Source organism: Lampetra fluviatilis, chromosome 61 (genome assembly GCF_964198595.1).
Source record: "Lampetra fluviatilis chromosome 61, kcLamFluv1.1, whole genome shotgun sequence".
Lineage (NCBI taxonomy): Eukaryota > Metazoa > Chordata > Hyperoartia > Petromyzontiformes > Petromyzontidae > Lampetra > Lampetra fluviatilis.
The window spans coordinates 2646766-2660187 of record NC_136335.1 but is presented as its reverse complement, the minus strand read 5'-3'; the positions used below and the strand labels follow the sequence as shown (position 1 = coordinate 2660187).

Here is a 13422-nt window from a genome sequence, read left to right as displayed (position 1 = left end):
ATCGGATTTCGAAGTGGACAAGTTAAGATTACGGTCTCAGATTCCGATTCGACGTCCGGCGAGAAAAAAAAATGAAAGAAAAAAATGAAAGAAAAAAAGAGAGAGAAAAAGAAAGAACGAAAAAATAAAAATGAAAGAGGAAATGAAAGAAAAAAAAAAGAACGAACAAATTTAAAGGAAAGAAAAAATTAAGGAAAAAATGAAGTAACGAAAAAAAGAAAGAAAAATGAAGGAAAAATGAAATAAAGAATGAAAAAATTATGGTGGGAAATGAAATAAAGAACGAAAAAATGAAATGGAAAGACAAAGCGGAGAGGGCCCCCACCCCGCCCCGCACGCCCCCCCCCCCCACCGCTCTCCCCCCGCCCTGCACGCCCCCACCCCCCCCCCCCGCTCTCCCCACGGTAAAGTAAAATCACGCTAACCGAGGCGGGGGGCTGGGTGCTCGTGGCAAAGCGGTCGCGTCGACGCTTTTGCCGCGGTGCGACAAGTCGCCAAAGAGTTGGTACGCTGCCCCCCGCCGCCACCACCCTGGCAAAAAAAATTATTTAAAAAAAGAATAAAAAAAATTAATAGACAAATTTACGAGAAGTACTTTTTTTTTTTGGGGGGGCAATTCAGACGGGTTTTACCGCCCGCTGTGTTATTAGTACCGTAATGTTTATTTAATTCGAGTATTTATAGTAATCGCCCGCCCGGAAATTAGAATCTGGTAAATTTTCTGTAAGGCAAAAAAAATATATATAATATAATAACCTCCAGGCTGCAAGGTTTTTTAATATCGACTAAACAGAGCCTCCGTGTGAAAATTACATTAAATAATGTATTAACATGTTCTAACATTTCTGGGAATGTAATTCCAGTCCGTGACACTCTGCGAATTTATTTAGTTTTAATTCGTAAAGCGCTCTGTATTTAGGGACATTTCTCATGACATGCAACAAAGACAAAGATCCCCCGTGTAGCCTTCACAGACTGTTGGGGCAAGTGCTGTTAGCGAGCAGCACCTTTGAAGGCCGGCACGGCACACGAGGGGGTGGTTGGCCAACACTACGCCCTGCCGCCTTTGTCTCCCCAGTGTACGATGTTTACACACCGCACCAGGTACTCATTTGAGGCCGAGCCGACCTAGGAAAGGCCCAGGACCGGTTCAGATAATCGTGACTGGGTGTTGGCCGTGAGCGGGAATCGAACTCGGGCAGCCAGGTACGTAGCGCAGCGTAGCGCTAACCGCTACACCACCGCATGCCTCATCCAGACCACGAAACTCACAAAGGCAGCGATGAGACCAGTTGGCGTGCAGAGGCTAGACGGACCGCGCCACGCGTCACGGGCTAATGGGCGGTGACGGCAGGGCCTTCGTCCAGCGGTCGATCGATCGATCGCAGCTGATGACGGTGACGTGCGATGGGGCCGTATCAATGCCTCCGAGGGTGAACAACCCGGCCTGGGCGTTACCGCACACTCGCACGCTGGGCTCAATTTTTTTTGATTTCCACTTGTGAAGGTCGCAAGCGGGAGGGAGGATCTGCCTCGAGGGATGACAGTGACTTTGGGAGTAGGTACGCACGGACATTGAACTTCTTTCGCACCGTACGTAGCCAGCCGTGCTCATCGGAGATGGCGGGGGAAGGACTACAACATACAGTGGTGCCTCGGTACACGTCGCGAATTCGTTCCAGAAGGGGTAGGACTTATACCGAAAATGACGGACGCCAAACGAATTTTTCCCATGAGAAATAAAGAGAAATAATCCATTCCAGAGTATAAGAAATTATATTTTATATGGCATATTATACATTGATGGGGTTGCATAAAATAACTTAGACACTGCTTATTACTAAAATGCACACATAAATTAAAATAAATGCAAAAATAAATTAAAATAAATTGAAATGAAGATCAAATTTAACGTCACTTTACCTTGCTGAGAGGAGTTGATATCCCAAGCAAGACGTCGTATCCCAAGCGAGACGTCGTATCCCAAGCAAGACGTCGTATCCCAAGCAAGACGTCGTATCCCAAGCAAGGCCTCGTATCCCAAGCAAGACGTCGTATCCCAAGCAAGGCGTCGTATCCCAAGCAAGGCGTCGTATCCCAAGCAAGACGTCGTATCCCAAGCAAGGCGTCGTATCCCAAGCAAGGCGTCGTATCCCAAGCAAGGCGTCGTATCCCAAGCAAGGCGTCGTATCCCAAGCAAGACGTCGTATCCCAAGCAAGACGTCGTATCCCAAGCAAGACGTCGTATCCCAAGCAAGGCGTCGTATCCCAAGCAAGGCGTCGTATCCCAAGCAAGACGTCGTATCCCAAGCAAGACGTCGTATCCCAAGCAAGACGTCGTATCCCAAGCAAGACGTCGTATCCCAAGCAAGACGTCGTATCCCAAGCAAGGCGTCGTATCCCAAGCAAGGCGTCGTATCCCAAGCGAGACGTCGTATCCCAAGCGAGGCGTCGTATCCCAAGCAAGACGTCGTATCCCAAGCAAGGCGTCGTATCCCAAGCAAGGCGTCGTATCCCAAGCAAGGCGTCGTATCCCAAGCGAGGCGTCGTATCCCAAGCGAGACGTCGTATCCCAAGCGAGGCGTCGTATCCCAAGCAAGGCGTCGTATCCCAAGCAAGGCGTCGTATCCCAAGCAAGGCGTCGTATCCCAAGCGAGGCGTCGTATCCCAAGCAAGGCGTCGTATCCCAAGCAAGACGGCGTATCCCAAGCAAGGCGTCGTATCCCAAGCGAGGCGTCGTATCCCAAGCAAGGCGTCGTATCCCAAGCAAGGCGTCGTATCCCAAGCAAGGCGTCGTATCCCAAGCGAGACGTCGTATCCCAAGCGAGGCGTCGTATCCCAAGCAAGATGTCGTATCCCAAGCAAGGCGTCGTATCCCAAGCAAGGCGTCGTATCCCAAGCAAGGCGTCGTATCCCAAGCAAGGCGTCGTATCCCAAGCGAGACGTCGTATCCCAAGCGAGGCGTCGTATCCCAAGCAAGGTGTCGTATCCCAAGCAAGGCGTCGTATCCCAAGCAAGGCGTCGTATCCCAAGCGAGGCGTCGTATCCCAAGCAAGGCGTCGTATCCCAAGCAAGACGGCGTATCCCAAGCAAGGCGTCGTATCCCAAGCGAGGCGTCGTATCCCAAGCAAGGCGTTGTATCCCAAGCAAGGCGTCGTATCCCAAGCAAGGCGTCGTATCCCAAGCAAGGCGTCGTATCCCAAGCAAGACGTCGTATCCCAAGCAAGGCGTCGTATCCCAAGCAAGGCGTCGTATCCCAAGCAAGACGTCGTATCCCAAGCAAGGCGTCGTATCCCAAGCAAGGCGTCGTATCCCAAGCAAGGCGTCGTATCCCAAGCAAGGCGTCGTATCCCAAGCGAGACCTCGTATCCCAAGCAAGGCGTCGTATCCCAAGCGAGACGTCGTATCCCAAGACATTTTTCTCTCGTCAAAACACGACGTGTACCAAATTCGACCTATTCCAAAGCGGTCGTATACCGAGGTATGACTGTACACACAACAAAAGCAGTTCTAAACAAATGAGTTTATCAATCGAGTATTAGATGATTTAAAAGTGAACAACTCCCCCAGTCACCTCCTAACATCGGAAGGAAAAGAGCGTTCCAGACGGACGCAGAAGCGACTACTCGACAGACCTGTTCTCCACCTGAAGACGGCTGCTTGCGTTGTGGCCGAAACGTCGTGAGAATTATTTGATTATCTTTTATTTTTATCATTTCATTATTTCCCTTCTACGTGACTTTACCGAAAGAACCAAGAAGGAGCTTCTACACTGCTCCTGCAACTCGCCATCAAACCGGATGCACGCGGCGGGTGCACTTACGCGGTGTTGGCCGACCTGCGGATGCGCATGGCGATGACGCGGAGTGCATCTCGGACGACGGCCACCTTCACCTCCTCGTCGACGGGGCTGGAGACGCTGTCAAACACTCCGGCGAGACCTGGGGAAGGGAGAGAGAGCGGGGAGAGTGGGGAGAGAGAGGGGAGAGCGGGGAGAAAGAGCGGGGAGAGAGTGGGGAGAAAGAAGGGAGAGCGGGGAGAGAGTGGGGAGAGAGCGGGGTGAGAGCGGGGAGAGAGCTGGGAGAGAGCGGGGAGAGAGCGGGGTGAGAGCGGGGAGAGAGCGGGGAGAGAGTGGGGAGAGAGCGGGGAGAGAGTGGGGAGAGAGCGGGGAGAGAGCGGGGAGAGAGCGGGGCAGAGAGTGGGGAGAGAGCGGGGAGAGAGCGGGGAGAGAGTGGGGAGAGAGCGGGGCAGAGAGTGGGGAGAGAGTGGAGAGAGAGTGGGGAGAGAGTGGGGAGAGAGAGCGGGGCAGAGAGCGGGGGGGAGAGAGAGTGGAGAGAGAGTGGGGGAGAGAGTGGGGAGAGAGAGTGGGGAGAGAGAGAGAGTGGGGAGAGAGCGGGGAGAGGAGAGTGGGGAGAGAGCGGGGCAGAGAGCGGGGGAGAGAGAGTGGAGAGAGAGTGGGGAGAGAGTGGGGAGAGAGAGTGGGGAGGAGAGAGAGTGGGGAGAGAGTGGGGAGAGAGAGTGGGAGAGAGTGGGGAGAGAGAGTGGAGAGAGAGCGGGGCAGAGAGTGGGGAGAGAGTGGGGGAGAGAGCGGGGAGAGAGCGGGGAGAGAGCGGGGGAAGAGAGCGGGGAGAGAGAGGGGAGAGAGCGGGGAGAGAGCGGGGAGAGAGCGGGGGAGAGAGAGGGGGAGAGAGCGGGGAGAGAGCGGGGAGAGAGCGGGGAGAGAGCGGGGAGAGAGTGGGGAGAGAGCGGGGAGAGAGCGGGGAGAGAGCGGGGAGAGAGCGGGGAGAGAGCGGGGGAGAGAGCGGGGAGAGAGCGGGGAGAGCGGGAGAGAGCGGGGAGAGAGCGGGGAGAGAGCGGGGAGAGAGCGGGGAGAGAGCGGGGAGAGAGCGGGGAGAGAGCGGGGAGAGAGCGGGGAGAGAGCGGGGAGAGAGCGGGGAGAGAGCGGGGAGAGAGCGGGGGAGAGAGCGGGGAGAGAGCGGGGAGAGAGCGGGGAGAGCGGAGAGAGCGGGGAGAGAGCGGGGAGAGAGCGGGGAGAGAGCGGGGACGAGAGCGGGGAGAGAGCGGGGAGAGAGCGGGGAGAGAGCGGGGAGAGAGCGGGGAGAGAGCGGGGAGAGAGCGGGGAGAGAGCGGGGAGAGAGCGGGGAAGAGAGCGGGGAGAGAGCGGGAGAGAGGGGAGAGAGCGGGGAGAGAGCGGGGAGAGAGCGGGGAGAGAGCGGGGAGAGAGCGGGAGAGCGGGGGAGAGAGCGGGGAGAGAGCGGAAGAGACGAGAGAGCGGGGAGGAGAGTGGGGACTGAGAGCGGGGGAGAGAGCGGGGAGAGAGTGGGGAGAGAGAGCGGGGAGAGAGCGGGGAGAGAGCGGGGAGAGAGTGGGGAGAGAGCGGGGAGAGAGTGGGGAGAGAGTGGGGAGAGGAGAGCGGGGAGAGAGCGGGGAGAGAGTGGGGAGAGAGAGCGGGGAGAGTGGGAGAGAGTGGGGAGAGAGTGGGGAGAGAGTGGGGAGAGAGTGGGGAGAGTGGGGAGAGAGTGGGGAGAGAGTGGGGAGAGAGTGGGGAGAGTGGGGGAGAGAGTGGGGAGAGAGTGGGGAGAGTGGGGAGAGAGTGGGGAGAGAGTGGGGGAGAGAGTGGGGAGAGAGTGGGGAGAGAGAGTGGGGAGAGAGTGGGGAGAGAGTGGGGAGAGAGTGGGGAGAGAGTGGGGAGAGAGAGCGGGGAGAGAGCGGGGAGAGAGAGTGGGGGGAGTGAGTGGGGAGTGAGTGGGGGGAGTGAGTGGGGAGAGAGTGGGGAGAGAGTGGGGAGAGAGTGGGGAGAGAGTGGGGAGAGAGAGCGGGGAGAGAGAGCGGGGAGAGAGCGGGGAGAGAGTGGGGGGAGTGAGTGGGGAGTGAGTGGGGGGAGTGAGTGGGGAGAGAGTGGGGAGAGAGAGTGGGGAGAGAGTGGGGAGAGAGTGGGGAGAGAGTGGGGAGAGAGTGGGGAGAGAGTGGGGAGAGAGCGGGGAGAGAGCGGGGAGAGAGTGGGGAGAGAGCGGGGAGAGAGCGGGGAGAGAGCGGGGAGAGAGCGGGGAGAGAGCGGGGAGAGAGTGGGGGAGAGAGCGGGGAGAGAGCGGGGAGAGAGAGCGGGGGAGAGAGTGGGGAGAGAGCGGGGAGAGAGCGGGGAGAGAGTGGGGAGAGAGTGGGGAGAGAGCGGGGAGAGAGCGGGGTGAGAGAGCGGGGAGAGAGCGGGGAGAGAGTGGGGAGAGAGCGGGGAGAGAGCGGGGAGAGAGCGGGGAGAGAGCGGGGAGAGAGCGGGGAGAGAGCGGGGAGAGAGTGGGGAGAGAGTGGGGAGAGAGCGGGGAGAGAGCGGGGAGAGAGCGGGGAGAGAGTGGGGAGAGAGAGCGGGGAGAGAGTGGGGAGAGAGCGGGGAGAGAGTGGGGAGAGAGTGGGGAGAGAGAGCGGGGAGAGAGAGTGGGGAGAGAGAGCGGGGAGAGAGTGGGGAGAGAGCGGGGAGAGAGTGGGGAGAGAGCGGGGAGAGAGCGGGGAGGAGAGCGGCGAGAGAGGTGGGGAGAGAGTGGGGAGAGAGCGGGGAGAGAGAGTGGGGAGGAGAGCAGCCAGGGTTAACACAGCGGTGGCAGAGGTCACATAAGTAGCACTTTTATTAATTTTAATTTTATTTTTTTACCTACGTGACTTTACCGAAAAAAAACTAAGAATATGAATAATTGCAGTCACGAAAGCTTCAAATCTAGAAAGAGAAGGGCAGGTCACGTGCATATGTGGTATGTGTGTTGGGCAGTGTTGAGTCTATGGGTAGTGTTGAGTCTATGGGCAGTGTTGAGTCTATGGGCAGTGTTGAGTCTATGGGCAGTGTTGAGTCTATGGGCAGTGTTGAGTCTATGGGCAGTGTTGAGTCTATGGGCAGTGTTGAGTCTATGGGTAGTGTTGAGTCTATGGGCAGTGTTGAGTCTATGGGCAGTGTTGAGTCTATGGGCAGTGTTGAGTCTATGGGCAGTGTTGAGTCTATGGGTAGTGTTGAATCTATGGGCAGTGTTGAGTCTATGGGCAGTGTTGAGTCTATGGGCAGTGTTGAGTCTATGGGCAGTGTTGAGTCTATGGGCAATGTTGAGTCTATGGGCAATGTTGAGTCTATGGGCAGTGTTGAGTCTATGGGCAGTGTTGAGTCTATGGGCAATGTTGAGTCTATGGGCAGTGTTGAGTCTATGGGCAATGTTGAGTCTATGGGCAGTGTTGAGTCTATGGGCAGTGTTGAGTCTATGGGCAATGTTGAGTCTATGGGCAGTGTTGAGTCTATGGGCAGTGTTGAGTCTATGGGCAGTGTTGAGTCTATGGGCAGTGTTGAGTCTATGGGCAATGTTGAGTCTATGGGCAATGTTGAGTCTATGGGCAGTGTTGAGTCTATGGGCAGTGTTGAGTCTATGGGCAATGTTGAGTCTATGGGCAATGTTGAGTCTATGGGCAATGTTGAGTCTATGGGCAGTGTTGAGTCTATGGGCAGTGTTGAGTCTATGGGCAGTGTTGAGTCTATGGGCAATGTTGAGTCTATGGGCAGTGTTGAGTCTATGGGCAGTGTTGAGTCTATGGGCAGTGTTGAGTCTATGGGCAATGTTGAGTCTATGGGCAATGTTGAGTCTATGGGCAGTGTTGAGTCTATGGGCAGTGTTGAGTCTATGGGCAATGTTGAGTCTATGGGCAATGTTGAGTCTATGGGCAATGTTGAGTCTATGGGCAGTGTTGAGTCTATGGGCAGTGTTGAGTCTATGGGCAGTGTTGAGTCTATGGGCAATGTTGAGTCTATGGGCAGTGTTGAGTCTATGGGCAGTGTTGAGTCTATGGGCAGTGTTGAGTCTATGGGCAGTGTTGAGTCTATGGGTAGTGTTGAGTCTATGGTGCAGTGTTGAGTCTATGGTAGGTTGAGTCTATGGGCAGTGTTGAGTCTATGGGCAGTGTTGAGTCTATGGGCAGTGTTGAGTCTATGGGCAGTGTTGAGTCTATGGGCAGTGTTGAGTCTATGGGCAGTGTTGAGTCTATGGGCAGTGTTGAGTCTATGGGCAGTGTTAGTCTATGGGCAGTGTTGAGTCTATGGGCAGTGTTGAGTCTATGGGCAGTGTTGAGTCTATGGGCAGTGTTGAGTCTATGGGCAGTGTTGAGTCTATGGGTAGTGTTGAGTCTATGGGCAGTGTTGAGTCTATGGGTAGTGTTAGTCTATGGGCAGTGTTGAGTCTATGGGCAGTGTTGAGTCTATGGTGCAGTGTTGAGTCTATGGGCAGTGTTGAGTCTATGGGCAGCGTTGAGTCTATGGGCAGTGTTGAGTCTAATGGGTAGTGTTGAGTCTATGGGCAGTGTTGAGTCTATGGGTAGTGTTGAGTCTATGGGCAGTGTTGAGTCTATGGGCAGTGTTGAGTCTATGGGCAGTGTTGAGTCTATGGGCAGTGTTGAGTCTATGGGCAGTGTTGAGTCTATGGGCAGTGTTGAGTCTATGGGCAGTGTTGAGTCTATGGGCAGTGTTGAGTCTATGGGTAGTGTTGAGTCTATGGGCAGTGTTGAGTCTATGGGTAGTGTTGAGTCTATGGGCAGTGTTGAGTCTATGGGCAGTGTTGAGTCTATGGGTGGTGTTGAGTATATGGGCAGTGTTGAGTCTAATGGCAGTGTTGAGTCTATGGGCAGTGTTGAGTCTATGGGCAGTGTTGAGTCTATGGGCAGTGTTGAGTCTATGGGTAGTGTTGAGTCTATGGGCAGTGTTAAGTCTATGGTGCAGTGTTGAGTCTATGGGCAGTGTTGAGTCTATGGGCAGTGTTGAGTCTATGGGCGGTGTTGAGTCTATGGGCAGTGTTGAGTCTATGGGCAGTGTTGAGTCTATGGGCAGTGTTGAGTCTATGGGCAGTGTTGAGTCTACGGGCAGTGTTGAGTCTATGGGTAGTGTTGAGTCTATGGGCAGTGTTGAGTCTATGGTGCAGTGTTGAGTCTATGGGCAGTGTTGAGTCTATGGGCAATGTTGAGTCTATGGGCGGTGTTGAGTCTATGGGCGGTGTTGAGTCTATGGGCAGTGTTGAGTCTATGGGCAGTGTTGAGTCTATGGTGCAGTGTTGAGTCTATGGGCAGTGTTGAGTCTATGGGCGGTGTTGAGTCTATGGGCAGTGTTGAGTCTATGGGCAGTGTTGAGTCTATGGGCAGTGTTGAGTCTATGGGCAGTGTTGAGTCTATGGGCGGTGTTGAGTCTATGGGCAGTGTTGAGTCTATGGGCAGTGTTGAGTCTATGGGCAGTGTTGAGTCTATGGGCAGCGTTGAGTCTATGGGCGGTGTTGAGTCTATGGGCAGTGTTGAGTCTATGGGCAGTGTTAGTCTATGGGCAGTGTTGAGTCTATGGGCAGTGTTGAGTCTATGGTGCAGTGTTGAGTCTATGGGCAGTGTTGAGTCTATGGGCAGTGTTGAGTCTATGGGCGGTGTTGAGTCTATGGGCAGTGTTGAGTCTATGGGCAGTGTTGAGTCTATGGGCAGTGTTGAGTCTATGGTGCAGTGTTGAGTCTATGGGCAGTGTTGAGTCTATGGGCGGTGTTGAGTCTATGGGCAGTGTTGAGTCTATGGGCAGTGTTGAGTCTATGGGCAGTGTTGAGTCTATGGGCAGTGTTGAGTCTATGGGCAGTGTTGAGTCTATGGGCGGTGTTGAGTCTATGGGCAGTGTTGAGTCTATGGGCAGTGTTGAGTCTATGGGCAGTGTTGAGTCTATGGGCGGTGTTGAGTCTATGGGCAGTGTTGAGTCTATGGGCAGTGTTGAGTCTATGGGCAGTGTTGAGTCTATGGTGCAGTGTTGAGTCTATGGGCAGTGTTGAGTCTATGGGCAGCGTTGAGTCTATGGGCGGCGTTGAGTCTATGGGCAGTGTTGAGTCTATGGGCAGTGTTGAGTCTATGGGCAGTGTTGAGTCTATGGGCAGTGTTGAGTCTATGGGCAGTGTTGAGTCTATGGGCGGTGTTGAGTCTATTGGGCAGTGTTGAGTCTATGGGCAGTGTTGAGTCTATGGGCAGTGTTGAGTCTATGGGCAGTGTTGAGTCTATGGGCAGTGTTGAGTCTATGGGCAGTGTTGAGTCTATGGGCGGTGTTGAGTCTATGGGCAGTGTTGAGTCTATGGGCAGTGTTGAGTCTATGGGCAGTGTTGAGTCTATGGGCAGTGTTGAGTCTATGGGCAGTGTTGAGTCTATGGGCAGTGTTGAGTCTATGGGCAGTGTTGAGTCTATGGGCAGTGTTAGTCTATGGGCAGTGTTGAGTCTATGGGCAGTGTTGAGTCTATGGTTGCAGTGTTGAGTCTATGGGCAGTGTTGAGTCTATGGGCAGCGTTGAGTCTATGGGCGGTGTTGAGTCTATGGGCAGTGTTGAGTTTATGGGCAGTGTTGAGTCTATGGGCAGTGTTGAGTCTATGGGCAGTGTTGAGTCTATGGTGCAGTGTTGAGTCTATGGGCAGTGTTGAGTCTATGGGCAGTGTTAGTCTATGGGCAGTGTTGAGTCTATGGGCAGTGTTGAGTCTATGGTGCAGTGTTGAGTCTATGGGCAGTGTTGAGTCTATGGGCAGTGTTGAGTCTATGGGCGGTGTTGAGTCTATGGACAGTGTTGAGTCTATGGGCAGTGTTGAGTCTATGGGCAGTGTTGAGTCTATGGTGCAGTGTTGAGTCTATGGGCAGTGTTGAGTCTATGGGCGGTGTTGAGTCTATGGGCAGTGTTGAGTCTATGGGCAGTGTTGAGTCTATGGGCAGTGTTGAGTCTATGGGCAGTGTTGAGTCTATGGGCGGTGTTGAGTCTTTGGGCAGTGTTGAGTCACTGGGCAGTGTTGAGTCTATGGGCAGTGTTGAGTCTATGGTGCAGTGTTGAGTCTATGGGCAGTGTTGAGTCTATGGGCAGCGTTGAGTCTATGGGCGGTGTTGAGTCTATGGGCAGTGTTGAGTCTATGGGTAGTGTTGAGTCTATGGGCAGTGTTGAGTCTATGGGCAGTGTTGAGTCTATGGGCAGTGTTGAGTCTATGGGCAGTGTTGAGTCTATGGGCAGTGTTGAGTCTATGGGCAGTGTTGAGTCTATGGGCAGTGTTGAGTCTATGGGCAGTGTTGAGTCTATGGGCGGTGTTGAGTCTATGGGCAGTGTTGAGTCTATGGGCAGTGTTGAGTCTATGGGCAGTGTTGAGTCTATGGGCAGTGTTGAGTCTATGGGGAGTGTTGAGTCTATGGGCAGTGTTGAGTCTATGGGCGGTGTTGAGTCTATGGGCAGTGTTGAGTCTATGGGCAGTGTTGAGTCTATGGGCAGTGTTGAGTCTATGGGCAGTGTTGAGTCTATGGGCAGTGTTGAGTCTATGGGCAGTGTTGAGTCTATGGGCAGTGTTGAGTCTATGGGCGGTGTTGAGTCTATGGGCAGTGTTGAGTCTATGGGCAGTGTTGAGTCTATGGGCAGTGTTGAGTCTATGGTGCAGTGTTGAGTCTATGGGCAGTGTTGAGTCTATGGGCAGCGTTGAGTCTATGGGCGGTGTTGAGTCTATGGGCAGTGTTGAGTCTATGGGTAGTGTTGAGTCTATGGGCAGTGTTGAGTCTATGGTCTATGGTGCAGTGTTGAGTCTATGGGCAGTGTTGAGTCGATGGGCAGTGTTGAGTCGATGGGTAGTGTTGAGTCTATGGGCAGTGTTGAACACACAACAACACACAAACACACACAGCAACACACGAACACACAGACAGAACACAGTCACACACACACAGTCACACACGAACACAGTCACGCACACACACAGTCACGCACACAGTCACACACAGTCACACACACACACAGTCACACACGAACACAGTCGCACACACACAGTCACGCACACACACAGTCACACACGAACACAGTCACACACGAACACAGTCAGTCACACACGAACACAGTCAGTCACACACACACAGTCGCACACACACAGTCACACACACAGTCGCACACACACTGTCACAGACACACAGTCACACACACAGTCACACACACACAGTCACACAGACAGGGGGCGGCAGGAGGAGTAGGTGGGGGGTGCTGCCAGGCTGCGTGAGAGCCAGGCGCTCGCACCTCGAGGTCGTGGTCGATCTTGAGGCTGGGGTTGGCATTCACTTCCAGCAGAACGGGCTTGAGGTTCCTCAGCAGCAGGATGTCAAAGCCCAGGATCTGACGAGGCAGAAGGGGGACGCGACGCGGACAGGATGACGAACTTTCGTGACTGCAAGGAATCATATTCTTAGGTTTTTTTCGGTAAAGTCACGTAGGTAAAACATCAAAATTAATGAAAATAAAATAAAATAAAACAAAAATCACGACGTTTCGGAGGCAACACAAGTCTCCGTCATCAGGTGGGACCGTCACAGCCGAATTAGCTGCATCTAATTCGGCTGTGACGGTCCCACCTGATGACGGAGACTTGTGTTGCCTCCGAAACGTCGTGATTTTTGTTTTATTTTATTTTATTTTCATTAATTTTGATGTTTTACCTACGTGACTTTACCGAAAAAAACCTAAGAATAGGATGACGAACTAAGGGGGTAGCGTCGGATACGGTGCGGGCGGAGAGGGGTGATGGAGGGAGATCAAGGGGCGATTGTGGGGGGTGGGCGGAGTGACATCCTTGCGACTGTGGACATCACCATCATCATCATCGTCGTAGTCATCACAATCATCATGGACATCACCACCATCATCATCGTCGTCATCACCATCGTCATCACCATCACTGTGAACATCACCATCATCGTCATCATCATCACCATCACCATGGACATCACCATCATCATCATCGTAATCACCATCATTGTGGACATCACCATCATCATCATCATCGTCGTTACCACCATCACTGTGAACATCACCATCATCATCATCATCGTCATCATCATCACCATCACCATGGACATCACCATCATCATCATCGTAATCACCATCATTGTGGACATCACCATCATCATCGTCGTTATCACCATCACTGTGAACATCACCATCATCATCATCATCATCGTCATCACCGTCACTGTGGACATCACCATCACTATGGACATCATCATCATCATCGTAGTCATCACCATCACTGTGGACATCACCATCATCATCATCATCGTAGTCATCACCATCACCATGGACATCACCATCATCACCATCATCATCATCGTGGTCATCACCATCACTGTGAACATCACCATCATCATCATCATCGTAGTCATCACCATCACTGTGAACATCACCATCACTGTGAACATCACCATCATCATCGTCGTAGTCATCACCATCACTATGGACATCACCATCACTGTGGACATCACCATCATCATCGTCGTCGTATTCATCACCATCACTGTGGACATGATGCTAGTGCTGCTGATGATGATGCTACTGCTGCTGATGATGCTGTTACTGATGATGCTCGTGCTGCTGATGATGCTAGTGCTGATGAT

General features: G+C 53.2%; 1 protein-coding gene across 2 annotated transcripts in view; it reads right to left on the bottom strand.

Annotated features, from left to right (window-relative positions):
• The window catches only part of TTLL11 (tubulin tyrosine ligase like 11), a 263922-nt gene that overhangs the window by 228479 nt on the left and 22021 nt on the right, over positions 1 to 13422 (bottom strand). For both annotated transcript variants that reach the window (XR_013640460.1, XM_078881427.1), the window contains exon 7: positions 12053 to 12148. Coding sequence is in view for 1 of the 2 variants with exons in the window: in XM_078881427.1 (XP_078737553.1) it covers positions 12053 to 12148 (96 nt within the window). In the remaining variant the exon portion in view is untranslated. The remainder of the gene's footprint in view (positions 1 to 12052; positions 12149 to 13422) is intronic.